General features: G+C 40.3%; 2 protein-coding genes across 3 annotated transcripts; both read left to right on the forward strand.

The window, feature by feature from the left end:
• The first annotated feature begins 10 nt into the window (after positions 1 to 10).
• Positions 11 to 13,102, forward strand: nbr1a (NBR1 autophagy cargo receptor a). Its single transcript, XM_087844860.1, has 22 exons — positions 11 to 229; positions 579 to 641; positions 739 to 757; positions 1,760 to 1,782; positions 3,290 to 3,472; positions 3,603 to 3,680; positions 3,783 to 4,006; positions 4,119 to 4,238; positions 4,442 to 4,741; positions 5,099 to 5,258; positions 5,665 to 5,913; positions 8,064 to 8,204; positions 8,419 to 8,494; positions 8,672 to 8,782; positions 10,188 to 10,367; positions 10,457 to 10,615; positions 10,747 to 10,901; positions 10,991 to 11,403; positions 11,535 to 11,620; positions 11,807 to 11,894; positions 12,104 to 12,203; positions 12,840 to 13,102. The coding sequence occupies exons 1-22, from the start codon at positions 128 to 130 to the stop codon at positions 13,020 to 13,022; spliced, it is 3,213 nt and encodes a 1,070-aa protein (XP_087700986.1). The 5' UTR covers positions 11 to 127; the 3' UTR covers positions 13,023 to 13,102.
• A 211-nt stretch (positions 13,103 to 13,313) lies between these two features.
• tmem106a (transmembrane protein 106A) lies at positions 13,314 to 26,239 on the forward strand. Of its 2 annotated transcripts, none has more exons than XM_087844862.1 (8): positions 13,314 to 14,450; positions 19,527 to 19,690; positions 20,014 to 20,077; positions 20,219 to 20,372; positions 22,337 to 22,477; positions 22,571 to 22,614; positions 22,737 to 22,790; positions 25,823 to 26,239. In XM_087844862.1, the coding sequence occupies exons 2-8, from the start codon at positions 19,582 to 19,584 to the stop codon at positions 25,932 to 25,934; spliced, it is 678 nt and encodes a 225-aa protein (XP_087700988.1). In that variant the 5' UTR covers positions 13,314 to 14,450; positions 19,527 to 19,581; the 3' UTR covers positions 25,935 to 26,239. The 2 variants fall into 2 exon arrangements, with proteins under 2 accessions (XP_087700988.1, XP_087700987.1); XM_087844861.1 differs by lacking the exon at positions 13,314 to 14,450 and adding an exon at positions 18,334 to 18,489.
• Positions 26,240 to 27,609: the final 1,370 nt, after the last annotated feature.

The following is a 27,609-nucleotide window of genomic DNA, read 5'->3' on the forward strand; positions in this document are numbered from 1 at the left end:
CAACGTCACCGTCTTTTTCTAGACGCAGCTGACGATGTAAACAAGAGAAAACATCCGAGGGCAGCGGGGCTCACACAGGCCGGGTTTCACGCAAATGATAGCCATTAAGCACCCATAGACGGCGGACATGGGGCTCCCTGTTACGATTAAAGTCAATTTTCGGGGGAACGTGAAGAGGTTTCTGGCTCAGGATATGGATAAATTGGAGTGGGAAGCTGTTGAAGTCTGGGTAAGCAGCTAGCAGAGTCTTGGCTAAACGCTGGCGCAGTTTAGTGAAAAAGTAGGCCTAGACGTTTTGGCCTAGACATATAAACAGAGCTCCCAAAGGATAATCGATGTTGTTACGACAATAACAATAATGTATTTGTAAATAATGTTTTTTAAGCCAACCGGAGCTTTACAAAATATAGTCACACAAGTGAGGACGTGCTCAGTTTGATTTAAGGTTACTACATATGTATAATACAGTATCCAGCTGTGGAGGTCTTTCTCACTGACTCAGACATGGTTCATGTTTTTCCTAACACGTGTGAGGAGAAAAACTGAACTGCTCTCAATTGTTCTGCGTTACTTTTCAGATCAAAGCATCATTTGGGATCAACCACTTTCAAGTGAAATACTTTGATGAAGACAATGAAGAGGTAAGGGATTGTGGTACATTGTAGATTTTCAGTGCTAATGTTTTGGCAGAGTCCAAATTCAGTTTTTAATTTTGATCTCATTTACCTTATATTTCAGATTTGCATAAACAGTCAAGGTGAGGACAATATTTAATTGCTTGTTTTCTATATATTTTATGTTGAATATGTTTAGGCTTAGGTCTTCCTTCAAAGGGAAATCACCAGGACTTTGTTAAAAAATATATGTAGCCAGCATTTGTTTAAAGCTTGGTTTAATGTACTCAAAATTCAAATACATGTTTGATTATCAGATGGCTGAAAAATAGCATGAAAAGGCACAAACCTCTGTTAACTAAGATAGCAAAGACTCTTTTCCCTAACTACATCTTAACACATTGTGCTTACATGCATAGTCACCCCCTAATGACCTGTTTGATCCAGGAAAGCTGTCCAACTGATAGATTCCTAACCTGATATGGATCTATGATAGATAATATTAGCATTCATAATATGTATTGTAGAAATTATGTCAAGTCCTGTCTTCAGAATTTGCTTTGGTGGTACATTTACCTAAATACAGTGGACTTACCAACAGCTAAACTGATGCTGAACCATTGAAAAGCCATGCAAAACATGTGGTCCACACAAAGGTGTTAAACAGAGACAAAAGGTAACACAGCAAGGGCCTGGAAGACAACAGTGGGGTGTTAAGATCAAAGACATTTAAATGCACCGGTAAAACAAATGGGTAATTCAATTGTAGGCTCAAACACTCCATGGTGTAGGCAACTGCCTTTTGGTTACAGGGATTGTGATCAACATCCTTTTCTGCATTAGTTATAAAAAAATGTGTGTCGCGCAAATCGGTTTTGTATGCATTCTGTTAAATACTCACAGCCCTGCCTGCAGGACATGTAGCATAATATGCATAACAGTAAACAATGATGTGTGGAGTCAAGCTGCGTCTTTTAAGTCGTTAACTGGTTAACTGGAAAGTTAATACATTTGGAACCGAAACTTTTTGAGCCTTACTCCTGGTGTACCCCTACATGGAAATATCAAAATACCAGGGAAAAATACAAATTTGAGTCACAAAATGTGAAGTTATTTATTGTTTGTTTGTTTTTCTACCCCCACAGATGAATACGAAGAAGCCATCAAGGTACTGTAGCAGTGCTAGGTTTAAACAGAAATGACAGAGTGATAGCTTTTGTTACTGTAGAGCAGTGATTCTCAAACTTTTCAAAAAGAGTACCACCTCATAAAATATATGGCTCTTAAAGTACCACCCTTATGACTGACATTAAAGTGCAGTAGTATAGGGTTACTTAACAGCATATACATTTTACACGAGACAATTTTATTTATTATATGAATGTTATTTATTTTAACTGTCATGAATAGAATAGAATAGAATAATCCTTTAATTGTCCCACAAGGGGAAATTTGGTTGTAACAGCAGCCAGAACAAGATGTGACAAATGATAATAATAACAACTGTACTGCATTAAAACATTAACAGAAGGCGGGATATCCAATCTTTAAGTGATGATGTGATGAAACCTGCTTCTGGGTCTAAACTACTCTGCGTTTATTAAGGCTCTTGTTGTGTATCTTGTTCTATTTAATCTGAACAAGCCCCTAAAAGTGGCATTGATCACTGTCAGCCTCTCTCGGTTATTATCACCCCTGTTCATTTTAAAGTTCAGTTTTTAAAACCTTACCGTGTAACTACAGCCCAGCCCATGCAGCAGTATATTAATAACTAACCTCGTATTGTGGATGGATTATCTCAGTCGTTCTCCTGACTGAAGTTTGGTCCATTTCCAGCATCCTGCCATGTGATTGCATTTGTCCCAACACATCGGGAACCCTCACGTTAACTTTTATCGAGTGGAAAAAAAGTTAGCATTCATCCTCCAGCTTCACTGTGTTTATATTATGCTAACATAGCTGTGTCGCTGGCCATCATTATATACCAGCTAGCCCAACTTCAGTAACCCTAAAAATGTCACTGCTGTTTAGTTTTCGGTCTTCATTTATGTTGGAAGTGATAGCAGAACTATTTTAATTTTTCTGAAATCTTTCAATCAGAACATGGTATATTATTCAATCTTTTAAAAAAAATGGAGACTTCACGTGTACCACTAGAGGGCGCCCACGTACCACAGGTGGTATGCGTACCACAGTTTGAGAACCACTGCTATAGTATATATCCTTACATAGAGAACTTGCACTGTAAAACTACACTTAAGACATAAACAACACAACTGTGTCCTTAATTAGACTACTAAAGCTATAGAACAGTGGTTCTTAACCTGGGTTCGATCGAACCCTAGGGGTTCAGTGAATCAGTCTCAGGGGTTCGGCAGAGCCTCCACCGTGACATGCACGGCTCATTTTGTGCACCAATAAAAAACATTTCTATGTCTTGAATTTGAAAAAAAAATCACATTTTATTTTTCACTAAAGAGGGGTTCAGTGAATGCGCATATGAAACTGATGGGGTTCGGTACCTCCAACAAGGTTAAGAACCACTGCTATAGAAGAACAAATGGTGAAAATAACAGAATATATGTGCAGTATATGTACTATGCATCTGTACACACATCACGTTGCTACTGTGTCACTTGACTGTGGTTTGCATTCTATGCTAATTCTCCATGCAGAGTGCAGAGAAGCAGGGAAACCAGTTGCACATGAATGTGTACAAGATGAAAGGACAGGCCTGTGGGGGCCCACTGAAGACCGAGGTGAAGGAGCTGAAAGGAGACCTTCGACCCGCTCCTCCTTACCCCTCAAGGGTTAAAACAGTGGACAAAGGCACGCAGGTCACCCCTGAGCGAGAAGCTGTAAGTAATTCTACTCTGCCCCCAACTTTCTTTTCTTTCTTTCTGTTGGGGAAAAAGTTTGTGCTTCTTTATTAAAAGCTAAAATCTCTGATTTTGTCACTTAACTGAAGAATGGTGTATTTTCATGCAGGTAGCAGTAAAAGATAACAAGGGGAACAAACCAGATGATGAGCCCCCTCCTATGTGGTTTAGATCATACATGGAGAAGGTAAAATCTAACCGCTGCTGTGAAGCAGTATTTGTACATTGAACATTTTATTTTTGATTTGCGATTAAATAAAATACCGTGCTCTGCTTCTGTTTTTCATAGTTTAAGGATGAGGTGGTAAAGGAGGTAGTAGAAAGAATGTGCAGCGACTTTTCTGTCCAGTGTTGTACCCACAAATCCCCTGAAGGTCCCCCTGAGGCAATTGGGGCTATTGGCGGTATTATGGGACCCAAACCAGGCCCCTCCACCTCGAACGGATCCCTTGGCTACACCCCAAACTGCAGCAGCTGCAACAAACTCACCTCTGAAGGAGCCTACAAATGCAGGTATGCGTGAAATTAACTCACAACATTGTTTTTAACCATTTTTACATGTTTGTTGTTTTTTAAGTAGCTGTGTAAATGTTTACATTAATGTCTTTGTTATTTTCCCCGCCAGCGTGTGCCCATCCTGCATCCTGTGCGAGATGTGCAGACATAGCCATGACCCTAGCCACAACCTCGTGAGAACCAAGACACCTCTCTCCATCCCAGAACATGGAATGTCAGGAGAGTTAAGGTAAACAACCCAATCTGAGGATAACTCTGCATTAATGAAGGAAAATATGAATAGAAACACACACAAAGTGGGATTGTAAATTATTCTTGCAGCTAGATTACTGTAATTAATGACTTATCAATGGGAATTTTTATGATTTTGTTTTTGGAAAATAAACATTTGATAGTCCACAAATAGGTGTTCCTGATGACATTTTAAACCAGGTTCCCAAGGCGAGGAGACAGGACAGTGCGCAAGGCCGAACGACAGCGCCTCAAAGCAGAAAGAAGGCAGCTAAGAGCCGAAGTGAAGGAAATCAAGAAGAAACTGAGACTGGAGAAGAGGGGGCTGCAGTGGAGTGGGCCCTCTACCTCAGGAAGAGCCACTCTGACAAACATGGCCTCCACATCCACCCAGGTCCCTGCCCTGTCCCCTCCTACTGCCTCAGACACAGCCTCAGGTCCAGCCCCAGCCCAAGGTCCCATCCCTGCCCTGGTCCCTGAACCCCAGGCCTCCAGTCCAGAGTAAGAGCCACCTCGGAAGAGCGTCCGACAGTGCTGGGTACCTTGAACCCAGCATGGATGCAAAAAAGTCTTTTTTTCCAAGAAAAGAAATGAAAATATGCCATCTTTGTAATCTAGTCTGTATGAGTGTATCGCTGGCTGCTCTGGGGTGGTGGAAATTGTTGGAACTACCTCAATGTGAAAACTGCTGCTGCTGCTTCATAGATTTTCTAAGAAAATTGCTTTTGAGCTGCAAAAAAAAAAAAAAAAAAAAAAAAAAAATCTGCGGTCCTGCTTTTTTGATTCGTAGAGAACAAAAGATGGGTATTATAAGAAACCAGGGCTTTTTTCAACAATGCTCTGTACACTTGAAACTAGGGGTCCCGGGGTCTCGCACACGTCCTTGGTGCCCACTATGGCTGCCTTGTTTCTGGATGAAAATCTGCCTGACGGCACCAATCTGGAGCCTGGTACCAAGTTCATCAAATACTGGAAGATGAAGAACACGGGCTCTATCTGCTGGACCTCAGAGACTAAGGTACCCCTCCCACTCGTCAAGAGGACAGGCTGCACTCTATCTTTCCCTCCTGCTTTACTTCCACTTTGAGCCCCCACTGTACTCATAGCCTCTTCTTATCCACTAACACCTGTTAAGATTTTTTACCCAGCGTAATACCACTAACGCCCTCTCTGTCTAAGATATTTATTATTTTAATTCAGTTAATCTGTGTTGTAGTTTAAGTTTGAAGTCTTTGTCATTGTTTGAATGGATGTGTGTGTGTGTGTGTGAGTGTGTATGGGTGGGTGTGGGTGTGTGTGCGTGCCCCTGACTTGATTGTATGTATTCTTTTAGTTATGTGACTTTTTTGCATGCTCTCGTCTTTGTGCTTTTTCGCATGTGTATTCCTATTTTGTGTTTTGTGTATGTGTGTACGTGCACCCAGCTAGTGTTCATGTGGGGAAACCTCAGCTTGGCATCAGAGGAGAAGAGGGAGGTGCCGGTGCCCTTGCTGCCACCCGGACATGTGGGAATGGTCAGTGTGGCCTTAGTTGCTCCTGTGACAGACGGGACGTACACCTCCCACTGGCGCCTGGCGCATTGTGGGTCTCAGTTTGGCCCGCGTGTCTGGTGCAGCATCGTGGTCAAGCAAAGAGACAAACGCACCGGACTCAGGCATCAGAGAAAACGACTGGCAAGTCTGCTATTCAGTAACACCCTGCACAGCTGCAACATGTGCACATCTAGATTATTGACTTAACTCAGGCTGTTAGTCGTGGACATGGATGACGCACTCTGCATATTTCTCTGAAACAAACAGGATAATTATAGGGCTGTAACAGCATAACAGAAGCATTAAAGTATTTTCTACAATCAGTTAAACTGTTAAAATGCATTTTAAATGTTTCCCGTTTGCTAAATGTGTGGATTTGCTTTTCATAACACAGCAAACATAACAAGTTAGACCTCAGTCACACGGGCTTGGAGACGAGTGGATCACCCACAGGCGACCTGAGGGAAAAGTGCATTTTTCCCTACTGGTTGTTGGGTGGTTACTACTCCTTGTGATTTCTTTGGTTGCTAGTAGATTGCCATTGTTGCGCAGGCTTGTAGCCTGGAAGATGCTAACATCTGTGCAAAGATTAGCCTTTTACTCTCTGAGCTGCAGAGAAATTTAAAAGAGAGAACAACTGGCTTCAAAGTAAAAGCTGTGCCTTACTGCTTCAACCACGACATTTTAAAGGGCGCAACTTTTACTTCATGTTCTCCGTTTCCGGTTTGCGTGGTTTCACTGCTGCTTGGTGAGTAGTTTGGGAGTGTTTGCTTTGCATCTTCCATGCACATGACAACACGTTGGCGACCGAAGGAATCACAAGGAGGTTTGCAGCAAACCACTGCCAACCATCTACGTGGTCACCAGTTTGTTTGTAGGCGTTGTGAAAGGAACTTTAGGAATCGATTTCACAACAATCACTCGCAACCGATTTGTGAATAATTATTTTTTCTTCCATATAGGTTGTCCACCAACTAGTTTCCAGGCTTGTGTGACTGTGACCTTTTGAATAAATTCTAAAAATAATTGATAGATCAGTTACCAAATTAATTACCGTTTCTCAAAAAAGCTGGGCAGCTGTGCGAAATATCAGTAAAATTATAATGCAATATATATTTTAACATTAAGCTATATTTTTTAATCAATAACAGTCCAGTAACAATATATCAAATGTTGAAACATTTTTTAAATTTAGTGTATGTGTGGTTTCATAGCGTAGTGGTTTACACTTTTGCCTAACAAGTATAAAAGTTCTGGTTCGATCCCAGGAGCGCATACAGATCCCTTTATGGTCAGGAAGGTTTTCCAGTGTAAAAAAACAAATCAAACATGCAGAGAGAACCACTGTGATGTCGCCAGCAAAACATTAAAAAAAAGTGAAGAAAAGTGCAACCAAGCACAAAAACATAGCGTCACAGGCAGGCTGAGGTCTTTAGAAGTAAAAATGGGGCTACGTTTTACAATCCACCTGTAAACACATACCTGCAGCAGGTATGTAAGCAGGTATGTGCGCAGCAGGAGTGGATTGAAAATCACCGTATAAGCTCTTTGAGCCTCTTTAAAATGCCCTGAAGTAAAGTGGAAAACAGTCCTGTGGTCTTACCAGTCAAAGTTTGAAAACCCAGTATACTTGATGGTAAAGACGGGCCTTAGTACACATGACTTGGGTAGTAATGCTACTGTGTACAGGCTTTCAAGACATGTGCTGACGTGACATGACTTTGTAGGACGTTCTGGCCTGTGCAACAAAGCAACATCTCAGATCACATTCTTCGTTACAGCTGCACGTCTTCATAGTAAAAGAATCTCCCCACTAAACCGGCCTGCCTGCTTTCCAGACCCGTGAGCCATTGCAAACATTTGAAGCATAATGAAACAAAAAGTCTGACGTAGGAGGCTCTGGACTGCTGAGCGAGTGGATTCCTTTATTAGGCAAGAATAGGATCACATTTGCTTTTAAAGCTTTTTGAATTCTGCTCACAGCAAAAAAAAAAATCTGTTTCAACATTTGACATAATGTCGTTGAGGTATTTTACAATAAATAGGAACTAATTTGTAAATCATTGTACATATTTAATGTTCTCTACTGCAGTATGTGAGCATGTGACTCTGTGTACTTATGATAAAAATAGAAGATTAAGAATAACACAGAATTAAAAAGGTTAATGCATGACAAAAGATCATATTCTATAAACACCAGAAGTAAAATTTTTAAAAAATTCATATTATGAATTGAAAAGTTTCAGTACACTTTAGTGACACTAACGATGGCACACTTGTTTGTCCTTCAGAAGAAAGATCTCAGACCACCGAAGGAAGAGATGAAGCCAGAGGAGAAGGAGGCGCGGGCCAAGAAGGGCCACACTGGCTTCTTGGCAGGCCTCTTCTCTGAAGACTACTACTTCCCACCAGTGGACTTCATGACTGCACAGGTGTGCACTCGAAAAGCTCAGAAACCTAAAACATGCTTTAAAGTAGCTTCAGTCAATACTCCTGAAAGCTAGCGGCAAGGGCAATTTTTAATAAGGAAAATATGTGAAATCTGTTGAATAACAAACAGTACTTGGCTCTTAATTATACACAGAGCTTGGCAGAAGTACACTGGCACTTATTTTTATATTTTCCCTAATTTGTTTTGTTATTAAGGATCTTCTGTCTTTTGAGTTGCTGGATTTAAATTTTGCGTACGACCTGGAAAGGGTTCCTCATAACACCCCGGCAGGTGAGTCAAGTTTAATGCTTTAATACAAGAAGAATAACTGTTATTATTCATTATCTGTTTTTTGAATAAAGGTTTTGGATGAACTTTGTTCTCTCCAGGTTTAACAGTTTAACCAAGTGAACGCATCGGGATTTAGAAACATAAACTGTGTCGTGTTTTCTCTTCATTCATTTCTAGATTTGACACCGTGTATATCCCCTCTTCCCTATTGCACTGTTGTGTTGGACAAGTCCAGCCCATCTCCCAAAAAAGAGGAAACGGAGATCTCAGGAGTCCGAAAACTTTTTGGTGAGGCGACTAGAGTAATAGAAGACACACAGAGTAATGTGTATTCAGTATGAATTCTTACAATTACTGGAAAACTAAGCCATGGGATGTTAGGAATAAAATTTAACATTTAACCCCAGTCAAGTCGGTCTCGTCCCCATCAAGTCTGTCCCGTATTTAGCAAGTGAAAATAAAATAAAATAAACAATAAAAGGTGAATCAAATAGACCATTATGGCAAGGCTGGGATGGTCCATTTGGTAAAGTAAATCCGTTGGGCATCTTTCTTCGCCTTTAGACAATAATTTTGATGGCAAAAGAGCCAAACGGAATAAAATTTAAACTTTTGAATTAAAAGTATTTTTGCCTTAAATCAGCTGTTTAGAGGGCAGCTTCGGTCATTTTACACATTAGATTTCAGTTCAGGTTAAGCTCTTTGTGCCTCTAATTTGATTTGGTTTGCACAATGAGTCTTAATTACTTACGCATGACTTATACTATATGTGTTGAATCTGCTTTGAGCCTACAGTGTAGTCAACACAAGTGCCTGACGGCCGTATTCTTGGATAGCTCAACAGTTTTGCCACCGAGGCACTAGCTGGTGGTGGAGTTTCTCTCTTTGAGTTCAATCATTATCTTCCAGTCATTTAAAAAAAATGGTGGCAGTTTTCTGTGGAAGTGCACTTCAAACTTTAGTGAAGGTTTCTACAAATGTTTAGATTTAACACAGAAGCATTAAACATACTTAACATTTAAAATAAAAGTGTCTTTGTCATCTAAGATAGTATTCATCTGAGTGATGGCTGCTGGATCAACGCTGTTAAACTTTATCAGGAAGGAAGAAATTGCAGCCATCGAAACAAAGCGCACGAGCTGTCGATTAAAAATCAAGCCAGCTAATTGCTGTAACTGTCTGCTGGCTCACTGATCAGCCCACTCGAACCTTTCATGATTTAATTTCTGGACTTAATGCAAGTTTATGGTGTTTGCAGTTAAATAGCCAAACAATATCACATGATTTGATTTAAAGTGCGATTTTTAAATCAAATCAAATAATTATTACATTTAAAAAATGTCAGTTTTTTTAATTAAGTGCACTTCCATGCGGTTTAATTAGAACTAGGATGCATAAACTAACAACTGATTTAAACTAATCCTACAGCACCATCACGGCAGGCAGTCAAAATACTTGTATTATCTCAGTTATAAACCGTAGTAGCCAAAGTTGTAATTATTTTTGCCCATGGTGTCTTGTTTTAAAGTTTTAAAGACATAGTTGTTCCAAGATATGTGACTGAGGTTTGGTGTCTTCAAAAGTCATTCTCATATAGTTTGGCTTACGTATATTTAAATAAATTCTTAATGTCCTGTAGGCTGTAAGTGAAGTGCAAAATTATTGATCTAATTGTTCGTTGGACTTTCTTAAGGACGGAAACTGAGGAATCTGAAGGAGGTGTTTACGCCTGTAGCCCAGGAGGAGGAGAGGGACGATGAGATCAGTGGAGCGCAGTTCCTGTGTGAGACCGTCATGCGATCCCTCGCTTTGGAAGAAGCCCCTGACCACAGACCCCCTCGCAGGCTCCAGCGCTGCGGCCACGAACCAAAAGGTGAGGATCCTACCAGTTTATCAGATGTCAACATCATCTTGTTTAATGTGCTAAGCTGTTGTTTTTGTGCTACTCTCACACGTTTCCAGTAGTTTCCCCGGTTCTGAACTTTGAGAAAACAGATGAGTCGGAGGAGACCGACGAGTTTCAAGAAGGAAATGAGATCGGCGCCGTTAAACCTGAAACTTCAGCTCTGCCTACAAACATAGGACTCAACTGGATCGCCCAAAAAGAGGAAACCAGGCCAAGTTAGTGCACAACATCTGGGATTTTTTTCGTTTCTGCTTTTTTCTACCAAAATGTCTGTTTCTATTTGTATGTTATGGTGTGACCTCAATATCCAGATGTTGATTTTAGTCATTTCTTTCCTTCTTGCAAGTTTCTCCACCTGAACCAGAGAATAAAAACCTGCGTATGAGTTCACATCATAATAACGAGGACAAAGACTTTGAGGCCTGTGATGGTACCCAGAACGTGACGGATGATCGAGAAGAGAAAGAGGAGGATGGAAACAAAGGGGAAGACTGGGATGAGGTGACTTGATTAGATCTAAATTATTGTAAGAGAGTTTGTATAGAAATTCTCGTGTAATAATATCCTCATATTCTTCTCTTGTGCCTCAGATCAGCAGCCAGATCTCCTCAGTCTCCTCTGACGATTACAGCGTCATCCTCCCAGACTGCTTTGACACCAGCCGGCCTCTGGGGGAGTCCATGTACAGCTCCGCCATGTCGCAGCCTGGCGCTGGTGCTGCTGCTCTGGCCTCGGACAAATCGGATGTAGAGCAGGAGGAAGAGGAAGAGTCCATCATGGAGCCGGGCAGGGATGCACTACTGGCAGAGAGGCAGGAGCTGACAGAGGTGGCCTCTGCTGAGGATTCACTGGGAAACGCTGGGCCTCCACTGGTCACTCAAATCAACAGCAGTGTGAACCAGATGCCCTGTGCCTCTCAAACTGTGGAGGAGGTGACCTTAACCCCTGAAGTGGTGCCATCCCCTGACCCCCTGCTTCCCCCGCCGACCCTCTACTCACCCAGGTTAGATGGGGAACACATTTGTATGATAGATGATATGAAAGCAAAATTTTATTATTTTTTCCCTGCCAGGATTTTTCCCAATGCCCAGACTAGCCTCAATTTTCAAAATAAAAGTTTCTGTATTATTTCAGGTCTGAGGCACTTTACCTGGCTGACGATCCCAGTTCTCCAGCCTGTGACCCAAATGAGCCGCATCAACCAAGAGTCCACCTCAATGGTGAGTATCACTGCCACAGCTAACAGCACAGCTCACATTGCTTAGGAAACACATTTTGCCCACTAAGCCAAGACAGGAAGTTAGACTGCACACCACCTTTAAGGATCTGTTGCTTCAGCGAAGGGTTTTGTTCCTCATTTAACCTTTGTTTTTGTGTAATTTCCCCTTTTTTTATCTGTTCTGCAGTATCATCTGGTCTGTCAAGATCAGCAGGCTCAGCAGCCAGTGCCTTTGAGACATATAATCCCAGGCCCAGCAATGCTCTGCAGCCGAGGTACAACGGCGATTTATTTCTGTTGAATGTGCGTCTGTCTTTAACACGTTCATGTTTCATGTTATTAATATCCTGCAGGATCAGTAAAATTTCTTAGATTTGTGGCATGCTGTCTGCGTTTCGTGACAGTGTGGCTAACTGTGCCGCATTGCTTCCTGTAACACTGTTCTGTGCGAGGTTGTGTAACGACAGTGCTGTGTTCGTTGCAGGGGCCAAGGAGGAATCACAGAGGGACTTGTTAAGGGAGCTCTTTCTGTGGCAGCATCTGCTTATAAAGCTCTCTTCACTGGACCAAGCTGTTCAGTAGAGGTATATAACACATCCTGCTGTTTAGAAACACTCACACACAAGCAAATATGCCAGAATTTATCATCTCTTCAGGATTTAATGAGGATTGAAAGAAAATTTAACATCTCTGTTATACTCTGTATCTTCTTTTTTGCTATGATTGAATCCCATAAGGTACTGCACTAAAAATGCATCAAAGTTTTGTGTTATTTATTATTTTTGGGTTAATTAATTCTTACAGTCGCTATAATCAACAATATAATGGATCATGTGATTATTTCTATATTAAATCAGTGATCCATTTTAAACTCCAGATTTTTCTTCTTTTACTCCGCTAGAGTAGCTTTGCGTAATTCACAGCTCACACTAATTATTATTTATTTTGTACTGGGCCTTGGTGGCGCCCCTTAATTCTGTAGAATCTCTTGGATGAGAGGGGAAGAGATCAGTAAAGTGTTTACTGACAGAACGAGGGCGCTTAGGGCCGCTTTCCCAGGGATTTCTGGAAGTCCTTCTGAAGCCACATGAGTGAAACCACAGAAAGTGCAGTTTTTAGTCACAACAACCTCATAATCATAAGATACACATCCCTGATTATATTCCTTTTACCACCCTGCTTTGGTAAAAATTCACCCACGTTTCTCTTCTCTTTTCCAGCGAGGCATCGACCCAGCCACCACACAAAGCCCTTGCAAGATGGACCAGCTTTTGGAGATGGGTTTCAGAGACCAACGGATGAACCGGCGACTGCTGAAGAAGCACTTCTACAGCCTGGAGCACACCGTCGACGAGCTGGTGCAGTTGGCCGAAAACCGCCGCAACAGATATAACGTTACTTAGGAGCGAAGGCGGCAAAGATGTGAAAGCGTTAAGGTTGTGAATTAGTTTGACTTTAAAACACAGTGTAAGGATAATAAAAATAATTGGATTCAATCTATTGGTTGAAGGTTGAAAGATAATTGGGATCAATATGAAAAACCGTAGCCTTTATTTCTTAATTATAAGAGATAAATGAACATTCATTTGTGGCTGCTGCCTTTGCCTTTAATTTAGCTTTACCATTTTGATACAGTTAACCACAGATACACACTCAGAAGTTATGATGATGGCAGTTAATCTTTGCCATGGGCCTTAGAGCTCTATGGCGCTGGTCAAAAGGAGCAGGAAGTAACATCTGGACAGGACTAAAGTGTGTATTCCAACTCATCATCTTAGTGTTCGTATGGCCGTAGCAGCTGCTTCCTCAGTGCTGAGAAATAAGTGTATAGGCAGGGCTTGGCTGGAGTCTCATGGAGCACAAAGCTGTGAAAATGTAAAACTGCTGAATGTCCAAACATGTTCTGAAAAGCCAGCGGCGCTCGTGTATGATGATGCTATGAAGCTATGTGAATCCTCTGGGGGTTGGGGGTAAAAGTGCAGTAATAAGAACAAGAAACACATATTTAAGACATTTCTTGATTATTGTAGTGAAATCTGCCTAACAATGCAATCTTTTTCTGTATCAGAGTACTGTTATTTTAGACGTTGACATGTGGAATGTACACAAAACTGTCCGAACGGATCACTGCTCGGACGCAGATGTTTCTGTTTTGTTTTTTATACTGCTGTTTAGGAGACACCTGCATGACAGGTAGAGGCTTTTAGAGACGAGTCGTGTTTTTCGTGATTTTTAGCACAGTTAGAATGGAAAACGTCCGCTTTGCGTCATCTGTCGTCATCCCTGCCTGCCTGCATCTCTGCTCGTTCTCGTTTAAACACCGACACCAACTTAGAAAATGTCTTTAAACACTAACTCAAGCAGAAACGTCTCTAACGACACATTCCTCAAGTTCATAACGGAAACGGAACCAAGTATGTTTTTATTTCGCTACATTTCCTGTTTTTTTCCTTAGTTTACTGAAGGACACATGTTGGTTGACATGTTGGTTGACATGTTGACTGCGATGAGCGTCTGTCAGGTTTTAAGTTACTGTCCATCTCTTTGAATGATTTCGCCTTTTTGTGTGTTTGGGGTTTTTCTTAATCAGTATTTTCTTATGAATATGACTGTCCATGTTTCACATCCATGCTCTAGAAAATAATTCTGACTATATCTACAATCTCAAGTTATTCTGTCACAGAATATATACATTAAACAATGCTCTGTCAATCTGCCAATAAACTATTTGCACATCCCTGTTGCCTGTCCAGTTAATGACACACTGCTTGTCTTATAGTGTGTGTTTGACTCAGGTCATACAGCTTTGCATTCCCTGGGGACACTAAATGGTAAATGGCCTGTATTTGTATAGCGCTTTACTAGTCCCTAAGGACCCCAAAGTGCTTTACACATCCAGTCATCCACCCATTCACACACTGGGGATGGCAGCCACATTGTAGCCACAACCACCCTGGGGCGCACTGACAGAGCCGGACACTGGCGCCATCGGCCCCTCTGGCCAACACCAGTAGGCAACGGGTGACGTGTCTCGCCCAAGGACACAACAACCGAGACTGTGCAAGCCGGGGCTCGAACTAGCAACCTTCCGATTACTCCCAACTCTTGAGCCACGATCGCCCCATAAACCACCAGGAGCTCTAAAAACCCCGATTTCTTTAGAAGTAACAGTACTTAGTGACTTTTACAGTTTAATGACTCAGTGTTAAAACTATGTTAAAATGCATATTACTAAAAAATGTTTTTGTAAACTTCCTTTGTGTTTCAGATGCAACTACAAGTTTTATACAGCTGTAATATTTACACAGTAAACTGCCAATTTTTGCATAGAGATTGTAAGCAAAGGGAAACATGATCAGTTAAACTAGATGTACACTCACTAATTTCATTTTATTTATTTATTTATTTCACACTTGGTACAAAAAAAAAACAAAACAAACAAACCAACCACACTTTCTATCAAAAACACTACAACCATGTGTGAAAAGGAGCAGGAAGAAGAAAATATTCCTATTAAACCCTGCCCCCTATCTACAATCCAATTTATATTACAAGTGGGCACCAAAAATCAGGGAACAAACCAACATTAACATTTATCTCCGGTCCTAACTCAAACCAAACAACAAATTTACAATCAGAATATACCACTCCACATAGTAACAAGGAGAAAAATTAAAATTAAAATAAATAAAACAAAAATTATAATGGATCCTTTTTCAATGAACTCCACTTTCATTCACATTCTTCATATTGAGTTATCGTTTTAAGCATGTAACACTTTAAAACAATGTAAATTTATACAATTCTTTAAATTATAATGAACTAATGCTTTATTAGGTACACTGTGGCATAGATTCAACAAGGTGCTGGAAACATATCTTGGAGCTTTTGGTCGATGTTGACATGACAGCATCATATAAGTTGCTGCAGATTTGATGCCGTCACATCATCCAAGACTGATCCACCACATCCCAGCGTGCTCTACTGAAGATATGATGACTGCAGAGGCCATTTGAGTACATTGACCTCACCGTCATGTTTAAGAAACCAGTTTGAGAATATCTGAGCTTTGTGTCGTGGTGAGGTAGAGTCAGCTGGAAGCAGCCATCAGTTAATATAAAATAAGATGGGTCTGTTTGTTTATACCCATTTCTGAGCTTTCCGTCTAAATCGCACAGCAAATATTCAAACTCATCAGAATGGACAACATTTTTCTAACCTTCTGTTGTCCAATTTCCAGCCTCATGTTCCTGTTCTTAGCCAACAGGAGTGGCCTTTCATGTTGCGTTTCAGGGTTACAGGGTTCAACGTTGTGAATTCAGGGCATTTTCTGTAAACCTTAGAGATGGTTATATGGGCAAACCCCAGTAAATCAGTAGTTTCACTTTTAAAATGAATTTCTTTAGGATCTCATAGAGTCGGTTTTCATATAATGAAGATACTGTTAGAGGTCCGGCACAGGCCCGCACACATCTGCCACTCTAACTGACTCATTTCCTGTTTTAATACATTTTCAAAGACTAATATTTCATATCAAACGCTCACATGCCGCCCACTCAAAACCTCTTCTCTATTGAAACTAGTAACTGCATCCAAAAGCTGTGCCAGCTGGGACAGTTATAGTAAACTGAACTGAAATCTGTGGGTCAATTATGAAACAGCAAATATGGTGGGAGAAGGGTAACGTCTCTGTCAAATATGGAGTTGTGTTTAAAGGTTGTGGCCACTTGTTTGATGAGGATTTGACTGTTTAAAACGTTTGCTAACAAAGCAGGGCATCTGGCAGAGTGGAATGAAATAAGGAACCTGATGTCAGAACACTGTTTATTGAAGAGGATATAGCATAAACAGGTTGTGTGTCTAGTGTGGGTGCTTAAAGGTGTAAATACACAACACGAACATATTTTTAAGCCCCAAATGATTCACCCCCCCGTTTTAGGTTTAAAGTCATCTTATGACTGGAAGTAATCTTAACATTTTGGAGTGTCCCGCCTTACTCTGATAGAGAATCTGCAGGGAGTTGAAGATTATGGTGTTGACAAAGAAAAATCCCAGAAGAAACCTGCAAAAAGCTGGTCAGCAGTTTTAAAATTGGTTTGAATGCTTGAACACCAATAAAACGTTTCCACTGATTACTGAGAAGAGTATAAATAATTTTCTAATTGCCATTTTTTGTCACGGCCCGCGAGGGCAGACTGTGTGGAGAGTGTGTTTGGTGGACCCAGGTGCGGACACAGACGCTGGAGGCAAAACTTGTGCTAAGCTCAAAGCGAGCCTTTAATCAGGGCTGATACAGAAGGCAAAATAACAAACCATAAACTATGGGAATGACAAAACTAAAAACCTAAACTGGGAGTAACTAAGGCTATGAACAAAGACCAGGACTGAACTATGACAAAGTACTGTGGACAGACTATGAACACGATGTGAAAAACTGTGAACGAGATCTCAGTAGTGGCACATGAAGGTGCAGGGAAACATGACTGGAGAAAGTGACTATGAACATGTCTAATACCGAATCTTGCAGACTAGAATCATGACGTGGAGCTAGAAATAATAGGATGCATGAACAGAGACGCGACACTGACACGAAGACACACTGGGCTAAAATACTCTGAGGAAGTCATCAAGGAATTAGAGACAGAAGGGGAACACAGCTGGGAGGAATAAGACCTAATGAGACAGGGGGAACAAAGCTAGAAACACTGACATAAGACAGGAACATGAACCTTCAGAGTAAAACAGGAAACAAGACACCACTAAACAAAAACGCAGACACGACACTGAGAGACAGACTAGACACTGAACTAAACCTGCAATAAACATGAGAACACAAAACCTACGAACTAATCCCTAAACAAGAATAACTGAAACATAGATTCATAATCATCAGCATAATAATAAGGAAAGAATCCAAATGGCAAAAAACACACCAAAACATAACAACTCAAAATACTGGGTCAAACTGACCCAGAACCATGACATTTTTACTCCTTTTACATTGTTCTGTTATATTTTGAGAGATACCTGCCTTGTTTCCTACCTGTTTCTTGTTTAAATTTAAATCTCTACTAGAATCTAGATCTTTCAGAATAATTTGGGGCTCATTTTATTACATTAGGCTATGTTTTTATTATGAATTCCTGTGGTCTGTCTAGCTACAGAAATGTGTTTTACTAGAAGAAAATAGGGAGTTGTTTTGTAGAAAGGTGTATTTTTGTTTCCAGCAGACAACTTTTGGAGATGTACAACAATCAGGGCAAATGACATTTTTACAGGACGTCTGGAAACCGAGACAGAGCAGTTTGCTTGTTGAAGAAGTGTTATATTGCGTATTAAAGTTTATATGAATCGAGTTTACACGTGATTATCCTCTTATTGGGCAAAACGTCCTCGGTTTGAGATAATCCGAAACCACGTGAGAACAAGAAATGTAAATCATTTTCTGTTGTAACCCACAAACTGAACGGTAATGTGTTTCACAAAAGTAAAACGTCACTATTCCACGTCTATTTGTTTGGAACTGGATCCGGTCTCCGTGCCCAGTGCGCGCTCCCGACGCAGGGGAAACAAATTCGGTCGTGAGTAACGACCATGGCACGACACAACGTGAAAGATAGTTCACGTTAGCTGATATGCAAATGATTGTGTCAGCACCCTGACAGTAGGGCTGGATAATAGCACATGTGATCAGGAAATGACTGACACATAAAAAGACAAGGAAGTGTTGCACTCAGTACATTGTGTGTATATGAAGCAGCTGCACCACCACGGTGTTAATGTAGCTTCTGAAAAAGCTGAATCATAAAGGAGCCAGCAGCGTTTATGTGCTCATCCTGAATGATATTTGGACTTGTTGTGAGCTGTGAGGTGAGTTTGCAGAGGATGAGGTTTTTAACTTAATTTGTATCGCATATAAAATTGTGATTTTATTAAATTAATAATAATTTGATAATTTTAGACTTCAGAATCATCCATTACGTTTAGGAGTAACACTTTCAGTAGTTTATTTCTTAATTAGTGTTTAAATACTTGTTCACACTCAAGCCTTGCACAATAACGATCAGTCTTTCATATACAGCAGATGAGATTTGTAATCTCCACTCACAGAAATCTAAATAAACCATTTTATTGTATTTTATTTCAAAGAATTTTCTTCACTTATCTAGTTGATTATACTTAAAGAGTCACACGATACTGAGTAATAGAACAAGCTATTTGCGTTTTCATATAGAAATACGTTTAAAATATGTAATTTAAATGCAACAATTGTACTTCATATTCAGCTTATGACTGAGTACAAAGTGTTTCTAAAACACAGAGCACACTGTTGTTTTAGTGTGGCTTTATGGAGACTTCCTGCATACTTGTGCCTCCGCAGGACAGCACAAAGCAAACACAGCAAACCAGTTTAACATCTGTCATCTGAGTTCAAATGTTTTGACTATCTTCCCATCTATCTATCTATCTATCTATCTATCTATCTATCTATCTATGTTATGACTGTGTAGTGTCAGTCTTGACCACCATCTGTTTACTAGGGGCAACCAATCAGAGAAAGGTTAGTTGAAAGTTGGTTTTGTCACGTGGGGGTCTTCGGGAAGGCCTGGTATAATGATTTTGAACTTCAAAAGCTACTCCAGTACAAATGAGCATAAAAAGCATAGTTTAAAACGGAGACAGGAAACATAAAAGTAATTCAGGGAGGTTCTGATCACTCCCACACTGTAGATTCTGCTCACATCCTAACACGTATTGCAGTAACAAGCATCATTTATTGGTCATTTCAAGGTTTGTGAGGGTGGCGAGTAACAGCTGACTGGGCAACAGTCACTTCTGTTTACTGCGAGTTATAAACTGTGGTTTTTGCCCTTTTAACACGCTCTTTACTGGATGTTTTCTTTCAGGAGTGCTATGGTGGCACAGCAGTAAAATAAAGGAGATCCTGATGTAACAAAAAAGATGGAGAAGGTGAAAGGAATGAAGCACTTTCCTCCATATGGTAGCATGGATGAAAACACAACAGGGGACAACTGCCCCACGTGCCGTGGCACTGGCCGAATCCCCAGAGGTTGGCCTTTTTTTTGTGAAGAAAAATCTGCTTTTACATGTCTTTACTGTCAATTTTCCACTGTTTTGACTGGAGTTTTAAGGCGTTGACATCATTGTCTGCTGAATGCTTCTCATGCATGATAAAAACTAGAGGAACCAGTCGTGAAAAACTGACACGGTGTTTACTTCTTCTTCTCCAAATTACTTTCATTTCACATTTAATAGCAAGTTGACTGAAGGAGACTGAAAAACATGGCTATGTATGTGCTGGTGTCAGCTAAGATACTTTCACATCATTTCTGTGGTAAGAACAAAACCTTTATTTCCATCTTGTACTGGCAGGACAAGAAGACCAGCTCGTTGCCGTCATACCGTGTAATGATGTACGGCTGAAACCCAGACGCACGTAAGGAGTAGAGCAGTACATGAATGTGTGTGTGTGAGGGGTGCTTTTACAGTTTTGAACAAGCGAGTTAGAAATATTTTGGTGTTTATGGTTTGCACTGTTGCTCTATTTAAAATGTAATTTTGCATATCCCTGTTTCAGGAAGCTGCATGTGTGCATCTCCATGGGCCTGTGTCTCCTTATTTGCTGTCTGATCCTCTTTTTCCTCTTCCCACGGAGTGTCACCCTCACCCCAGTGTCTGTACAATCAGTCACAGTCTACTTCATCCCAGATGAAGTTAAAATGGACGTCACAGTAAGTAATTTGAAAACCACTCTGCTCATCAGTAGTTTTGGTGTTACAGTAACCAAAAAACACTGTATGCAGCCAAACATCTGGGCAGCACTTAATGTTTCTAGGTGGGCATTAGCATCCCAGTTATGAGGCTAATCAGAGATAGTCCGATAATTCAAATGATGACTGACTTGATCTCTGTTTTTGAGATACCACAAAGTCAGTTTAGTTACATTTTAAATATGGGCATGTGAAAAACCAATGTTTTCACAGGACACTGTGCAGTTTTGGCAGTTTGTAGCACTGCTCCAGAGCTGCAATCTACAATCATTCCAGAAGTTTATTTCCCAGCAAATTCATCACATTTGACTGTGCAATGCTAACAGGAATTGCCAAAAAAATCCAAGAGCTAAATCTCAGACTCTATAGACTGCAGTTAGCATGCTAAATATTAACGTTCATGACAGTAAATTAGAAAAATATGAGTTGTTCCCAGGAGAAAACCTATTCTCTGTGACCAGAACATGGCAACATGTCTTGAGTTAAGATTTAAGACTCCTAGAACAATGTCCTTTGGCTAGATGCACAACTTGGGCCAAATTCAGTCCCGCAACAAGACAATGATCCCAAACACACCAGCAGATCTACAGCAGAATAGATGAAAAAGAAAACATTTAGGTGTCGCAGTGGCCTAGTCAAAGTCCTCAACCTGACTGAAATGTTGTGGGAGGAGCTTAAGAGAGCTGAGCATGAACAAATGCCTTCAAACCTCAATGAACTGAATAGAAAATGTAAGCTGGGGTTTGTGAATATCTGCCCAGCTTAATTAAGTGTAACTAGTAAACTACAGTATATATATGCTTGTCTGCTTTGATGACAGACTTCCTCCTATTACTGTGGATCTGTCATGCAGTGTCTCTGCCCTCTTTTACCCACATCTTTGCCAATCTGTTGACAAAGGAAGGCGGTGACCTCTGAACCTTCTGGCGTGATAAACATTAGGCAACTGGATTTTGAGAGTCAATAAATATCTGACAATGACTCACCTTTGTAACATGTTTTAAAATAACATGAACGTCAAGTTCTAACTCATGACTCATGTATGACCTGCAGCAGACGTTGCTTCCCATTATAGCTGTTGCACCATCGGTTGCATTAGACTATGGCTACAGGAGCTATGCTAAACCCTGATTGGCTCTAAGCATGCTTTTTTTTTATCTCTGAAAATGGACATTAGAAAATGGGACTGACACTTTTGAAGTTGGGATCCTTTTTTAGAGGCTTCTTTTTGTTCATGTACAATATTGCTCTATTAATGCACATTAATATTTCTGAATTCTTGGTGACTGATTCTATATAAAAATATGTAGAATTAGTTGGAAACAAGCAGCATAACATTAGTAGTGTGTGTTAACAAGTGGAGGCCCCTCATACATAGTTGTAAACCAGCGGTCCCCAACCCCCGGGCCTCGGACCGGTACCGGTCCGTGAGTCGTTTGGTACCGGGCCGCGAGAGTTGAGGCTCAGGTGTGAAATGTATAGTTTTCAGGGTTTTTATCGGTTTTCAGCGTTATTTTATTATCGTTTTTATGTTAACTCAGTTTTCCTGGGTCTTTTCAGGTGCGTTATGAATAAATCTTCTTTTTTTCGGTACCGGTACTAGTTTTATTTTGTTGTATTTATCCGCGACACCTTAAAGGCCGGTCCGTGAAAATATTGTCGGGCATAAACCGGTCTGTGGCGCAAAAAAGGTTGGGGACCGCTGTTGTAAATGAGTTAAACCATATTTTTACAACCACATTTTTTTATTGCCTCTATCAAAACACTATCCACAAAGAAGCACTTGCGTTGCATTCACATGACAGATGGTACAGTAGGTCACTGCCGCACTGAGATGGTGGGGCACTTAAAATTCCCTGACACTTTTTAATAATGCGCAGGTGTGTCGGTTGCACTTGACTTGTGGATTTTTTTTCCTTTTGCAGAATCTCATCAACATCACCAACAATAACTACTATTCAGTTCAGATTGTCGACTTCAGCATTCAGGCTGTGGTTGGTCAAACAGTCATGGGAAAGAACAAGATCACTAATATGACCGCAATCGAGGCCAGATCACTGAAATCTGTAAGCTTCAGACTGGATAACAGGTCCTGTTGATAGCCAGCATTTGTCATGTGTTTAACATCTTATCTCTGTGTCCTCTGATATAATTTACAGAATGTAATTTCAGTTGGCCTGGATATTAAAGATGAAGGAATAGCGTAAGGAAGAAATCTTTGTTTTCAGCACATAACATCAAAAAACATCTCAAGATAAAAACTATTAGAGTCCGTTGTTGTTGTTTAAATGTCTGACTTCAGCACAACTTGTTCATGTCTTTCAGCACTTACTGCAAGTCAAGCAGCATCAAGATTCACACCTTATTTCTGGAGCTTCAGTAAGTGTCAACCTCTGTCAGCGGAAGAGGCAGAGACACTTTAGAGTTTTTTAAACCCACAATGTTAAAAGCTTCACTTTTCCGCAGTGCACATAAACCACAACCACAAAATTATTTTTCTTCACAAAGCCACAGTCGAATCTTTTAATCTGAAATTTTATAGAAGGACATGAAAAGTCTTCCTGGAAGTCCAGTTTTTCCTTTGAAATTCAGTGAATTTGAAATTAAGCCACAGAACAGTCACGGTGCTGCTATTGAGGAGCTGCTTTTTACCTTAAATGCGTTCGAGAGAAATGTGCTCATTCAGTGATTTCAGTGGCTCGTAACTTTGATGCTAACTGGACTAATTAAGAGACAGGTAGCACAGTGGTGTGGTGGCAAGAATGTCCTATGTTTGAATCTACCGGCCAACCAGGACCTTTCTGTGTGGGGAGATTCGTGGGTTTAGGTCCATTTATGATTTAAAACTGGCGGTGGGTGTGAATGGTTGTGCGCTTGTCTGTTAGCTGTGTGAGAAAATGGTGAATTGTCCAGATGTGTACCTTATGATATTCTGGGGTGGGCTCCAGCCCCCTCGCGTACTCCCCTGAGTTTCATAAATAGATGGACAGAATAAAGTTCAAATAGATTGTACTGACTACATGTACATGTTGTTTTTAAGTTGCTTAAAAAAAGGAACCAAACAGCATTTGTCACAGTCATGGTCAGCAACAATATTCATGTAGGCATTTAAACGGTGCTCGATTGTTACCAAGGGGCCCAAAGTATGCCAAGAAACTATCCTCTACACCACTGTGTTGATATGAGTCAGGATGGATCCATGCGTTCATCCTTTCATGTTGTTTGCACCAAATTGTGACTCTACCACGTGAATGTAACAGCAGGAACCGAAACTCATCAGACCAGGCAATGTTTGTCCTCTGTGGTCCAATTTTGGTGGGAATGGTAGCCTCAGTTTCCCGTTCTCAGTTATTATGCCACACTGGGTAGCAGGGTAGCTCGGTAGCACACCTTTTGGGCTGCTGTGGTATCCCATCTGCTTCAATATGTGGTCTGTTGCACAGTCAGAGGTGCTTCATGCACACCTTGGTTGATTTTAACGAATGATTTTGAATTACAGCTCTCTTCCAGTCTGACCATTTGTCTCTGACGTGTGGCAGTAAAAAAGCATTTTCATCTATAGATATGATATTTTCTCATTTTTCAACCATTCTCTGTAAACCTTACAGATGTTCATTAAAAAAAAAAAAAAATCCTAGTAACATTTGTAACAAATATGCCACATTCAAAGCAACTTGTTCAGATGTTGGTGGCTCCGTAGTGTAGTGGTTTACAAATTCACCCGAGTAACAGATCCACCGTTTAATCCTGGGAAGAGACAGGAATCCCTTTGGGGAGATTTGGCATAAAAAAGAAATCTGCCAACTTAAAACATATGGAGCTACCTGCTGTGAGACCCCTTGTGAATAAGGGAGCATCTTAAAGCAGCTTTCTTCTATATTCTGATGTTCAATGTGAACTTCAGCAGGTCATCTTAACCATGTCCACATGCTTAAAGGCTGCTGTGATATTGGGTCAAAGAGCAGTTGAACATTTGTACTTAAAAAATTGGCTGATGAGTGTATTTACGAGCATTTTTCAGTCCTCACCACTTCATAAAAACAAGATGCTCAGCATTTGAGCATCAGTAACGTGTGATATATCGCCGTTTCAACAGCAAAAATGCACCAACTTAATGTCTGTGATGTACAGTAACCAGTGTTGGGTGAGTTACTTTAAATTAGTAACTTAGTTACATTACTAGTTACTTCTACCAAAGTAACTCAGTTACTTCAAGTTACTCGTTACTTTCAGAGTAACTAGTTACTAGGGAAAGTAACTTTGGTTTTACTCAGAATTCTTTTGTTAATGTGTTGCTTCCGTAACTGGATACCCAGCAAGATTGCCAGTCTTCTAGCTTGCTTACTTGCTACCAGTGCACTGTGCCACCTACCAATAGAAAGAAAAAAATAATGTGCACATTTCCACGAGAGAAATCCCACGCCTGATTCTATCCTAGCCTGCTTTTTACATCCAACACAAAAACTGCAGTCGTGGTGCTTTCGATTGTACTCAGAACTCGGAAATTCTGCCTTCTGAATAGGAAGATGTAGGTAACACCAGACTGCAGATGAGCTGCTTACAGGGCTGGACTGGGACAAAAAAAATCGACTAGAGACCGGCCCACCATTATAGGAAAAATCATAAAGCCTTTGAATGAAAATAAACACTGTTGTGACAGTGATGTACACTGTTCTGATGGTATATATGCATCAATCTATCAATTGTTTGTTGTAAGACTCAGATAATTATTTTTTTTAAAAGTGAGACATTTTAAATGAGAATAAGAAAGTATTTCCTTGTGCCCTCCTTTCCCTTTTAATGCCCTACAATGTCTGTGATGTACAGTAACAGACAAAAAGGATTGGTTATCTGTTTTCTGATAATTCACTGCAGAAACCTTTGAAAAGTGAATGCAAAGGATCATGTCACTGTGTGGGATAGTTGGCTGTTCAAAACAAGCTGCAGAAAATGAAAACTCTTCCTTTTATCTACATTTTGGATCCTTCTGTGCAAAAATAATTTCTTATATAGTCATATTTTGACACTCTGGATTTTGGTATTTTAATGAAGGCATGCAAAATGGAAAAGTTTGTGCCCTAGAAAAAGAATCAGCTGATTCTTAGGAAGGTCAGGTGGGATTTTATTTCATCCTAGATTTGTTTGATTTGTTTGGAAAGACTCACGAGCTGGTTGCTAGCTTTGTCTGTCAGCTGTTTATTGCTGGCTACGCAGAGCACAGCAGGTTTATTGCAGCTCTTTTGGCTGATGTGGCTGAAAACAAAGCCAATGAGAGAATCATTTTGGATGTAACAACTAAAAGACACTAAAATGCTCCTATCAATAAACCCAGAATTATAACGAAGTCCAAAAAAATTAGCACAGATGTGAAATATGAAAATGTAACAAAGATGTTTTTTTTCTTTTTTCAGAATGACAATGAATATTTCCTATCTCTCGCACACGGAGCAGCTGTCCGTGGAGACCTTTGAGTATATTGACTGTGGCACCAATTCAACAATTCCACATCCTGTGAGAATATGACTCCAGTGTACTGAATCCGCAGTTCATACACGATAACTGCTCTCTGTTGTTTTAACACATAATAAGACTTTAAATTAATCACTACAGTGTTATAATGTAAAAATATTGACGCTTCAAACATGCACGTGTGCAAAATGCACAAAGCATTGTGCGAAATGAGCACAATTTGTGAAATGTAAAAATTATTTTGAAGTCATACCGATTTTAAATTGTCTTTAAATTTGTGTGTGTGCACGCGAACACGTGTGTACTACTGTGTCGACCATAGATCTCCTTATTGTTTGTTATTTGCACTTTATTAAACTGTGAAGGTTAATGTTACATATGATATGTTTTCATTTTTTCCCTCATTCGTTGCTTCTTCGTGATATTTTATACACTAAAAGGGTGTGAGCAGGTTGTCTTGAGGTCAGCTTTCCATTGTCACACTATAGTGCATATTTATATAGCTAACTTAAAAATTTTAATACAGAAAAATATGCAGGTAAAATGTTTAATTTCTAAACTTAGAAGCATAAACCAAAGTTACAATCTCGTTTTAAGGTCTTGTGTGATAGTCCTTGGACAGTCATGTGACGGTCACATGGCTCTGTGCAGTCCTGTGAAACCTTTACTGCTTTGATAGGAACTGAGAGGGAAGCAGTAGCAGCTGGGTGCTGCTAATCAAATGCATTTGATTAACTGATCATCAGCAAGTGTGACCAGCTTTATAAAAGAAGACGTTTTGGCTGTTTTCTGGTCTGAAGCGATCAGGTGTGTGTTATCACAATGGCGCTGAGGAAAGACAATTGTTGCTGCCTACAAACCTGGAGAGAATTATAAGGTCAGCTTCAAAACTATTTAAAGTCCATCATTCTACAGTGAGAAAGATTATTCATGAGTGGAAAACATTGAAGACAACTGACAATATTTCTAGGACTGGACATCCCAGGAAATTAACCCCAAGCTCAGACCGCGCAGCATTCAGAGAAACTGCAAAAGTGCCAAGAGCTACATCCCACACTCAGCTGGGCTCAGTTAACATATTAATAGTATGATAGTACAATTAGAGACATACTTATTAAGTATGACCGGTCTGGAAGGGTTTCTAGAAGAAATTGATTTAAAAAACAACACTGCAGCACAGCTTAGGTTTGCAAAGTTACATTTGAAGAAAACCTCAAGACTTCAGGAACAATGTGCTTTTTACAGACGAGACCGAAGTGGAGATGTTTGCTTACAATTCAGAGTGGCGAGTTTAACCAAAACCAAACACAGCACATCGGCACAAAGATCTCACATCCACTGTCAGCACGGTGGTGGAGGGGTTATGTCTTGGGTTTGTTTTGCAGCCATTGGACCTGAGCACCATCATTGAGTCCACCATGAACCTCTCTGTATACCAACATATTCTAGAGTCAAATGTGGGGTCATCTGTCCAAGTTACTGTATCACAGGGTGTACTTAGTTATTTACCCATCATTGTTATTTCATCTGCTGTTCTCCGTATCCTTTTGGTTTTAGTGAGTATGCTTTTTCTCATGTTTTTAACTAGAGCCAATTAAAAAGTATAAATTGTCTAAATATGTACGATAAAAATATATGTTTTTTTCACTTTCCAAACCCAGTGTCCGCCCTACCTACAGTAAGTCACCAATATTTTTCTCCTGCTCTGTCATTGACTCTACACAAGGTG

This window comes from Neolamprologus brichardi, chromosome 8 (assembly GCF_056152115.1).
Source record: "Neolamprologus brichardi isolate AB-2024 chromosome 8, ASM5615211v1, whole genome shotgun sequence".
Taxonomy (NCBI): domain Eukaryota; kingdom Metazoa; phylum Chordata; class Actinopteri; order Cichliformes; family Cichlidae; genus Neolamprologus; species Neolamprologus brichardi.

Excerpts from the sequence above, each read along its gene's own strand:
- tmem106a (XM_087844862.1), top strand. The coding sequence starts at position 19,582 with ATGGAGAAGGTGAAAGGAATGAAGCACTTTCCTCCATATGGTAGCATG. Across the intron at positions 19,691-20,013 it reads CACTGGCCGAATCCCCAGAG|GACAAGAAGACCAGCTCGTT; the intron begins GTTGGCCTTTTT and ends TTGTACTGGCAG. Across the intron at positions 22,791-25,822 it reads ACCTTATTTCTGGAGCTTCA|AATGACAATGAATATTTCCT; the intron begins GTAAGTGTCAAC and ends TTCTTTTTTCAG.
- nbr1a (XM_087844860.1), top strand. The coding sequence starts at position 128 with ATGGGGCTCCCTGTTACGATTAAAGTCAATTTTCGGGGGAACGTGAAG. Across the intron at positions 11,621-11,806 it reads ACCAAGAGTCCACCTCAATG|TATCATCTGGTCTGTCAAGA; the intron begins GTGAGTATCACT and ends TCTGTTCTGCAG. Across the intron at positions 11,895-12,103 it reads AGCAATGCTCTGCAGCCGAG|GGGCCAAGGAGGAATCACAG; the intron begins GTACAACGGCGA and ends TGTTCGTTGCAG.